General features: G+C 39.2%; 1 protein-coding gene across 1 annotated transcript; it reads left to right on the plus strand.

Annotated features, from left to right (window-relative positions):
• Positions 1–70: 70 nt before the first annotated feature.
• ZUP1 (zinc finger containing ubiquitin peptidase 1) lies at positions 71–9097 on the plus strand. Its single transcript, XM_057368992.1, has 9 exons — positions 71–466; positions 1969–2085; positions 3041–3150; positions 3911–4079; positions 5400–5588; positions 5892–6060; positions 6672–6823; positions 7161–7381; positions 8402–9097. Exons 1-9 carry the CDS (start codon positions 169–171, stop codon positions 8447–8449), a joined length of 1473 nt encoding a protein of 490 aa, XP_057224975.1. The 5' UTR covers positions 71–168; the 3' UTR covers positions 8450–9097.
• The last annotated feature ends 1289 nt before the right edge of the window (positions 9098–10386 follow it).

Here is a 10386-nt window from a genome sequence, read left to right on the forward strand (position 1 = left end):
TTCCCAGCAGGCTGTGCGCGGCACGCGCCCGCCCCAGGCCGGCGAACGGCCCTTCCCGGCGGGAAGCGCGCGCGGGGGGCGGGCGGAGCGCGGGGCGCTGGGCGGGAAGCGGAACGGAGCTGAGGGGATTCCGTCCCGTCCCGTCCCGTCCCGTCCCGTGGCGCCGCGATGGTGCTGTGCGACGTGTGCGGGCAGGCGCTGCCCTCAGAGGCGGCGGCCAGGCGGCACCTCCAGCGCCCGTCTCCGTGCCGTCCCCAGCCCCGCTGCCCGCTCTGCGCCACCGCCGCCGCGGGCTGCGACGAGCTCCGCCGGCACATGGAGACGGCCCACCCGGAGCCGGGCCCGCCGGGCTCCCACCGCCCCGAGGCACTGCCCGAGTGCCCTTTCTGCGGGGAGGTGGCGGGGCGGGAGCTGGAGGAGCACGTCAGGRCGCGGCACGGGCACCTGCTGGGCGCCCCGGGCTCCGGTGAGCGGCGGCGGAGGGCGGGAGGGACRGAGGGATCTCCCCGCGGCGGGCGGGGGTGGCAACGGAGAACCGGCCGGGGGATAAAGTTGCTGCAAGGGAAATAGTTATGTATTTGCATACTGTATTTTATTTTAGACGTGATCATAATTTTGTTTTGATTAACTGGCCAAAGCTGCGGGTAGGTATTTCAGAAACTTAAAGGTGGCATCTCTGCTAGTGGGTGATACCCGTAGAAGACTTGCATTTGTGATGTAACAAGCTGGRTATACTGACTACATAAATGATGGTTAGTATGCAAAATGTGCCAGAACAGTCAACCRCACTGCATAATCGGTGATTAAAATTTCTTAAGAATCTGCGCAACAGCACGCCCACCCCCCCCAAGTCGCAGCATTGAACATTTTACTTCCACGGGTGCAAATAATGCAGAGGTTGAATAATTTACTTGCCTGCATGCCAGYTTCTACTTTAAAAATTATTATATTAAGGATGTTTGGGTTTTTAATGCATTTGGCATGTTTCAGAAAACTGTGTTTGTAGTGTTAAAAGCTGYTGGTGAATTTCGATGATTATACCACCGAAGTTTTCCTCCACCCAGTCATAAACATTAAGCTGGGGCAAATGACTTCCAGAAACTGCTAATACTGGATATCAATTCTTGTGTTTTGTGAAGCTAGGAAGGTGCAGRTAAAATCTAAGGACTTGAGAGAGGTAAAGGAGTCAGGCAGTTGTCTCTTTCCCAGTGACAGGACAACAAAGCAGCAGGCACAAGTCACATTTCAAGAAATGCCACTTAGCATGAATACTTACKTTTACTGTGAGAGTGATCAAACACTAGAGTATGTTTTTTGGGGAGTTTGTGGAGAGTCTGTAATTGGAATTATTTAAAAGATTACTGGGAAAAGCTTGTGTAACTTACCGAGTTTAAGTTGACCGTTCTACCAGGGACTAGATGGTCTCCAGAAATCCATTTGAACTTTACCTGTACTATCCAGTATCCTGGATAATAATCCTAAAACTGCAGAAAGAACATTGATTTGAGGAGATAAAGGAAGATTAACAAAATAGTAATGACAGCACTTTTTACTTTATTCTTTCAGCCSACAAACTGCTGTGTTATTACATGAAAGTTAAATTCGTATAAACAAATGTTCTTCTGTTAGAAGAACACATCTTTTTATTAATGGTTTGGTATTTCAGACTAAGCATTTCTTGATACAAATATTATTACAACGAATTGTGGACTGTGAGTTAAATGGGGCAAAACTTAATTGAAAGAAGGGAAATATGTCTAAAATTTTCATGTATTTAGATACAAATTRAGTAGTTAAGAGAGTAACTGCTGTTTAGAATTTGCTGCCTTTCACTGGGGAATTTCAGTGGCAGCACCAACTTCATTGCTGTGTGTATGTCTTAGACTGTGTATCAGTTAGGGGATGATTCTCGCAAAAAAAAACAACCCAAGGAATTGCATTAATCAAGAAACTGCATTTCTTTTTCAGACAGAGGAAATGGTGAACAGCTGTATGAATGTCCTATGTGTAGTCTTACCTGTACAAACATTCAGATTCTTGAAGAACACGTGGATTTACACTTAGAGGAACATAACTTTTCAGAAGGTACATGAAAGGATGCACCCTGTATAATACTTGAAAGCATTTTYAAATATTTGCATGCTGTAATATAGAATCTCACATGAAATTTAAAATKAATATTTCTGTATTTAAAGGGAGCTGGACACGTGTGTAATGAAATTAACATAGTTAGATCCTGTCACTGGTCCAAATGCTCTACTTAATTACCATGCTAAAAGCAATCTGTGTCTATGCATGGTTGTTAATTAAATGAACTGCATGTTAGCCAAAAAAAAAAACAAAACTTAGTGCAAAAAATGTTTAAAAGACAGCAGTATAATATGTTTGTTATTCTAGCTCTACCGAAGGTTTACATCAATGGAGTTTACAATGGCATGTTCCACTGTGATCAGYTGAGAATTAATAGCTTATGAAAACCTCGTTTTTTTCTCAATTCTTTTCTGCAAATAATTTCCTGATTCATTAGTCATAGCATTAAAAAACCAAAATTAATTGTATTTTAGYATGGCTAACAGAATCATAAAGATTGCTTCTTCAGTTCTCTCATCATGAATTTTTGTCACTTCCTTATGAGACTGCTGGCAATGGTCCTAGAAGCTAAGAAGTGTGTGGTATTAAAGGAACTGTGTGACTTCTTGCTAACAGGGAAGTGAAACAGTGACGTGAAACACAATAAACAAAATCTGTCTTCTCAGTGGTAGAGGTACATGCATTATTTGCCTAGTAATTGCTCCAATAACTGCATAAACTTTGTCCAAGTTGAGTCTGAGTGCTGGCAGACAGAATGCACTCAGTCCTGTTCAGTGTTCATTGCTAATAGCTCAAAATAATTTGGGATGCATCTCCTAAAATTAATGCTCAGTTGTGTTTATATATGTCTGCTTGAAAAGGAATCTTTAAAAATTAAACAAATGATCCCTCAAAGCATTCCTAACCTCCTGACCAAGTTCTCTCACTTTGGAATGTTATTCCTGGGTAGGTGGAAACATCAGAGATCTAGAATTGGCTCAGCAGCTCCAAACTGAAGAGCATGAACGGCAGAGATCAGAAGAAGAGAAGCRAGAGAGGGAAGAATTTAAAAAGCTGCAGGTATGCTATTGTTTCTAAATGGTAAACTTACAAACAGCTGTGCCTCTAGAAGCTGAATATCTTGGAATTGTGATGTCATGGAATGGCTATACTGGGCCAGATCTGTGCAAGTCACAGTGTCTGTGTTGAGGTAATGGTGCAGGGATGGGTTGGAAGCAAATTCAACCCCTTGGCAAAACTGATCCTGGCAGAGGTGCTGGGCAGGACAGCCTTGAGCTGCTTGGCTTTACTGCTTTGAGTGGTGCTGGCTCAGGATGGGGCTGGCTGCTCTCTGTGCTTGCTGTTCTGCTCTCCCAGCACACCTGCTGCCCGTGCTCCATTCAGCCCTAGTGCTCTGCCTTGCAGTGCATCCTGGAGCATATTCCCTGCCAGAGTGCCAAAGGCTTAGAGTATCCTGGTTGTCCTCTATGGAATACCATCACCTGCTCCAGGTCCTGCTTCCCTCTCTCCTGTCTCTCAGCCCTAGTACCTCACTTCCCACTCTCACCACCTCCTTGCCAGACTGCCTCTGTGCTAATGGCTCTGCCAAGAGGGAGCAGAGGGATCTGCCTGCTCTTCCAGGTGTGACTTTCCTATTCCCACATTCATATTCAGGAATGAAGCTTGGCCTTCAACTCTAAAATACTTGTAATTCTGAAGATTTTATCTCACCATTTTTCAAAGTAACTGATAGTGATTTTGAGAAACTGCATGGGAGAATTAATTCAAAAGATGAATTTTAAAAATGTGATTTAAATCATGCACATTCTGTCCCTCACAGAGACAGTATGGCTTGGATAATTCTGGTGGCTTCAAGCAGCAATTTGTAAAGAATATGGAAAGAGAAGTTGATAGAGGAAGGATGCTGCCCTTTGAATATCATAAGAGAAAAGCTGACATGATGGAAAGTTTGGCTGCTGGTATAGATGATGGAAAAACAAAAACCTCAGGTAAAGATGCTGAAATTACACAACTAAAACGGTGCTTTTAAGACGTAGTTTGTAGTGACCAAACTGATCTTCAGTTTAGTTTTGGTTGTGTCCTTGTTCTAAACCTTATTTTCTCAATCAATCTCTATTGTTATAGTCCTAAAAGCTTGGTACCTTGTTACTCTGCATTCAGACCTGAAGCTGTTTTTCTTTTTTTTTTTTTTTTTTTTTTTTTTTTTTTGAATGAAGTCGTCTGCTTAAGGGCACAAATGCGGTATGTATCAGAAGATGCAAATGTCTTATTACAAGCTGGTTGCCCTTGATTCTATGCTTTTTTAGCACTCATTGGTTCCTAATCCCGTGTAACTGTTCAAATTTAGAGCAGTTTTTTTGTCTTGTGTTTCTGATAGTTGTTATATTGTGTAAGCTGGTTGCAGGTAAACAGCAGTGATCATCTGGTTACAAAGTCCAAGAGAGGACTGGGAGCAGTAGACAGTCTGCTTGATACAATTTCTTTTAAATGTTTTATAGTTGGTGCAAAAACACAGGGCAGATGGGTTTCTCTGTCCCTTTCAAAAGGTTCCCTTGTCTTTACTTTCCAAGACCACAGTTCAAAGGTATTTTTGTCTATTGCTAGTGGTTCTGGTTTACAAAATATTTACTTGGTTCTTGACAGGTAAAATAAAATTTCTTCTGTATAATAGAGTGCATGGAAATAGCACATTTAAACTTTTCATTCTTGGTAGTGATTTAGATTTCAGAGAGGTTATTAGAAAATAATTTGTTGTGATTATGGAATACTTCTTTTCACAAAAGCATGGCAATGAAGGGCCTTTGAATATTTGCATATATGAATTGGAGAGGGCATTCCCAAGCATATTCTTTCATGTAACAAAGGAGAACTTGGAATATCCTGCAAGTGGATTATTTTAAAATATTTACAGTAATTCTGAAGTTCTGTCCCATTCCTTTTTTTTTTCTTCCCTCTCTTAGTTTTCCCAAGAAAAACAGGTTGGGTGAATAAAAGGTTTACACGGTATGCATAAGAATTGCCATTTTTTCATGGCAGGGGCAGGGGCATAGGAATTCTTTATTGGTGACACACATTTATACCTTTTCTATATAATTGTAATGGTTCCTGTAACTATCACAGCTTATTAAATTCATGAAAGTTCACACATTAAATAGGTGCAGTTTTGTGACTTGAGTTCTAAATGTAATATAGGATCAGTTTTAAAATAAATTGTATTAATCTGTATCTGTTCCAAGTTGGGGAAGGAATTTTGTGGGAAATTTCGTAGTTCATTTCACAGATAAACTTYCTATTTTGTCTTCTTTTAGGAGTCATTGAAGCATTGTGCAAGTACTATCAGAATGAGAACAAAGATGTGAGGCGTGTGTGGCTTTCAGCAGGAGTAGATCACTTCCACTCATCCTTGGGTGACAGAGGCTGGGGTTGTGGTTACAGGAATTTCCAAATGCTCCTTTCCTCACTGTTGCAAAACAGCTTCTACAACGACTGCCTGAGAGGTATTAAACAAAGTGCTGTTTGTGTCACGTACCTTGGATGACAACCTGGTGACTGATGTTTTGCCTTTTCATTTACACAGCAAGTCTTACAAGGTCAATGATACCTATTAAGTGATTGTTATACCACTGGAACTTACTGTGAGAGTGTCAGAGGCAAGACATGATGTGGTTGAAGTTTTACCTTTATTTTTTTTTGGTACATCTTTGTAGCATCAACTGCGTCTTATAAAAGAAGCTGAATATTTTTAATTAATAGACTATTTCAATCACTGTAACAACAATTCAAAAGCTTTTCTATTTCAGATACTACACTAATTCCTAGTATACCAAAGATTCAGTCCATGATTGAAGATGCCTGGAGAGAAGGTTTTGATCCTCATGGGGCATCTCACTTCAACAACAGATTACATGGTTCCAAAGCATGGATAGGAGCATGTGAAATTTATTCACTGTTAACCAGTCTCAGGATAAAGTAAATATTGCTTTTTGTTGTTGCTGTTATTTTTAAGAGATTTTAAGTGCTGATTTAACCTATAAAGATTAGGATTCCCAGCTGTGTGATGGCAAAGCCACCTTAATGACTGAATTTAACCAATATATAAACAGTTCTGATTTAATGCAACATGAACTTAYAGGTACATGTACTGCTTATAGGAGGTACATAAATGTCTTAGACCATTGAGATTTGAAGTGGAATTATACCACATGTTTAAAAAAACTTTGTCTCTCTATAAGTTTTTTTTCTCAAGAATATGAATTTCAGTTAGTTTCTGTGGCTTTTAATTGGATTCCCTAGTGTTCATGTATCACATTAAAAAATGTAACAATTTTGCAAGCTTCACAACATCTTCTTAGATTGAACAGAGTAGAGCACTTTTGGTTGTGTAATAAATTTTCCAGTTTGGGACAATATATGTTGCATTGCTTTGTAATTATTTGTCCTGTACTTTTTAAATATTCCTGTATTTAAAAAAAAGGTAGTAAGGACCACTTGGTGCAGGAGGAAGATACCTAGAGGTGAAAAAATTGTTTAACAAACAATCTGCTTGAAATTTTATTGTTTTCATTCTCAATGTTTTGTAGGTGCCGAATCATTGACTTTCATAAACCCACTGGCCCCATGGGTACGCACCCTCGTTTGTTTGAGTGGATTTTGCATTACTATTCTACAGATAGTGAAGGTGGTGCAAAGGTGGTGTGTACTTCCAAACCTCCTATCTACTTGCAACATCAAGGTCAGTGTCACAATATACTGGTTCCTTTCTATTCTCTACCTTTCTTTATATGTACTGCAGTTCAGAGCAGCATTTTTTATTCTTCATTGAATTGAAAGCATGGCTTTATTTCCCGTAATTTTCTTGCCTAGTAAGAGCAACATTAAAATTTGTACTTTTATTGGATGTAACAGTTGAATGTCATTGGGATCTCAAGTTTTTGACATGTACTTTTTACTTACAACTATCTTATTAAATTTCAAGTAATGCTTTCCTTGATCTGAAAATCAGTCGTGTGTTACAAGGAAATAAATGGGATTTATGTGTTTTTTAACTACTGAAACTATTTTGGTATTAGGTCATAGTCGTACTGTTGTTGGAATAGAAGAGAAGAAGAACAAAAGCTTATGCTTGCTACTGTTTGACCCGGGATGTTCTTCCCAAGAAATGCAGAAACTGCTGAAACAAAACAGTGATGGATCTGGTGTCAAACTACTTCGGAAATTTGTGGGTAGCCTAAAGGAAAAGCAATACCAAATAGTGGCTGTAGATGGGGTGCTCTCTTTGGAAGAGAAAGCCGTAAGTATCTCACATAGTTTCWGTTTGTGAAAATTTAAGACCATCTGCATCTCTTCTTTAAATTCATATGCATATATGGTTGCATGGTGGATTTTTACATCTCTTCACTTTCCTTGTTCTTTTTCTCTCCTGCTTTCTGCCTATGTAATCCCAGGATATCAAAACCAAAAATGTTTTGTATATAAATGAATGCCACCTTGATGGAATTGACAGCTGAGTCTTGTATGAAGCTTTCAGCTATTTGCAGATGTAAATTAGGCTTTTTTAAACTTCTCATTTTCTTACAATGTTTTCTCCTAAGTAACTTAGTGTGAGCATGTCAGTTACTTAAAAACACTCATAGTACAAAATTACATTCAGAGGTTTGATCTGTTGAAATTGTCATAAATCCTGTCTATGTGTTTCGGCATTTTGTCTTTTTTAAGACCTTAGAAGTTTTCAGCTGATTGCCAGATGTGGTTTTTATTTCTTAAGCTTTTTCTTTCCTGCACTGTTAAATTGATCCTGAGCACCCATGTTCCAATTCTGTGGTGTTTTATTAGCACTGTTCAGCATGTTCAAGCTTCAGGAGAGACTTATTTAAACTACAAAATAACTGGCAACTGAATCACTTGCTTAGCTGCATTTAACATGTGTATGGTGAAATGAGGTGTTGTCCTAAGTGTTTTCTGGACCTGAACATGTCAGAAGTATCTGAAACATGGCTGTCCTTTCCTATTGGAAAAAGCTTTAAAATTCAGGACACAGTGGAAAAAGAAATGGTGTTTGGGATTTGGCAGGGGGGTGTGCATTCATTTGGTTTTGGTTTGCCACTTTTTTCCCCTTCTTTTCAAATATATGATTTGTATTTAAAAATGTAATTTGTTTAGAGTGTTGTCTTGAAACTTCCCATTTAATTAAGATGAAATGTAACCCCTTATATTTGTTAAGATTACTAAACTACTAGTTTGAAAGAAGCTCTTTAAAGTGCTGCTTTTGTTCACTGAAGTATTTTCTTTTCCTCTCCCTACCTATTTTTAGGCTCGTTGCCATGCTTCTCAGGTCTTAACATCAGAGAAGATTCCATAAAGGATACCTTTGTAACCTGTTTCTGGAACTTATTGAGTGCAAAACATTAAACTGCTGAACCATGGACCCTAACTCAACAATTCTTAAACTATGTCCCCATGAATGCTTGGAAGCTTTGGGAAAGCACGACACTGGAGTAAACCTGTAGTTTTTGTGTTCAGTCAAAACTCTGACATCCTGATAAAACTGTTACCGAAACATTGCCATCTTTGTCTTACTAGAAAATGTGTTATTTTGTTAGTTGCTTAAATTAGCAACACCTAATGTCTTGTAGCAAATTATGCACTATTAATGAGCCGTGGATAAATATATGATGGAGTTACTTCATTGAAGTTCCTCGTCATGGTTTACCTCTCTAAATGTGTCTATGCTGCCACTGTGACCAGTCCTCTATGTTTTCATGATTCAGTCTCTTCCACCAAGGATTAGTTTACTAGTGAACTTGTTTTCAGTTGGCTGACTTCTCTAGATGGATCACTTTYAAACATGAACACACATGCTTAGGAGTTGGATCAGTGTTGGCATTGGCTAAGAAGGCTAAGAAAGTGGTGTCCAGGATGGAATGTGTGTGCTTTAGGTGCTGTGCAAGATAATCCTTTGGGAGGAAGAAAATAGTCCTTTTGTACTATGAATGAATAAAATTAATATATTTTTTGAAGTATTTATTCCATCTTTTTTTTTTTAATTTCTACTCTTTGTATATTTTATAATGTATATCCCAAAAGGACATTTGAACCACTTTTTGACTAGGGGCTCTGTTTTTCTGAGTTAAGGCCATTTAGGAGACTGTATGTCTGCTGAAACAAGTACCTTGAGTGTTTAAGGCACTTTACTGTAACTAGGACATGCTGCTCTGGTTGAATWTAAGAGCCCTGCCCCTCAGGAGGGGAGGTGAAGGCTTGGGAGCCATAGTGGAGTGTTGCAGGTAGCCCAGGATGTTTTTGCCTTAGCTGTATTATCCAGTTATTGTAACTAAATCAAATCTCTTTGATTTTGACTCTCTTCTATGTTGATGCCTAGATATAGGTGTAAGAGCCTCACTAGTAACGTGCTTCTCTTGTGTTTAATGTGCTTTGCCAATTAAACACATTCTTGTTTTTGGAAGTAGTGAAGCATGAAGATATAAAGGTATTACAACCCATAAATCACTGATTTTTCTGAAATATGCATGAAGTTAAAAATTAGTTACAAAAATGCATTCATTTCAATAGGTATGTAGACGTGGCCTGTAAGCTGTGAAAGGTTTAAATACTTAGGACACTAGAGGGGCTGAGTCTAGGGAGCAAGTTCCTGGGAAGTGGGGGACTATCAGCTCCCATATTGGCCTTCATGTATYTGTGATGCATGTCAAATAGATGGAAGGAGAGATGATAATACTGCAATTATAATATAGATGCAAAATCCTAGGCTTTGCAGCATACTTGAGATTGTGCTCCTACAGCATCTTGATGTGGTAGGCACCATCCTCTGAATTTTCACAAAGCTTTGGCATCAATGTTAAAACATTCAGCCTTTAGTTCAGAACTAAATTTGCTCTGGTCATAGTGCAGTGTTGTAATACCCTATTTCCTCCCTCCATGCATTACAGTGCATGCTTTGGACTGAGGCAGTTAAAAGCAATAGACAAAAAAGGTTGTCAGCACCAGAATTTTAAATTACGGTAATTCTATCAAAGTTTGTGAACAGGATTCTATTCACTTAATTAGAATTAGTTTTCAATCTAATCCAAAGTACACAAGCAAATTTAAAYACCCCACCTAAACCTTTTCTACAAAAAATCCCTCCTCTCCGTTCATTTCAGCGGAGTAACATACACAGAGCCAAGCTTACTCTCAGTCAAATTCCCTTTTATTTCACAGATGTTAATTGCTAACAAASCTAAACAAATCTGCAGTTCAGATTGAGTCACTAAAACTTCTTCCAAAGAGCTGGAGGAA

The sequence above is a fragment of the Malurus melanocephalus genome, unplaced genomic scaffold, assembly GCF_030028575.1.
Source record: "Malurus melanocephalus ecotype Western Australia unplaced genomic scaffold, MMel_1.1 scaffold_100, whole genome shotgun sequence".
NCBI classification, from domain to species: domain Eukaryota; kingdom Metazoa; phylum Chordata; class Aves; order Passeriformes; family Maluridae; genus Malurus; species Malurus melanocephalus.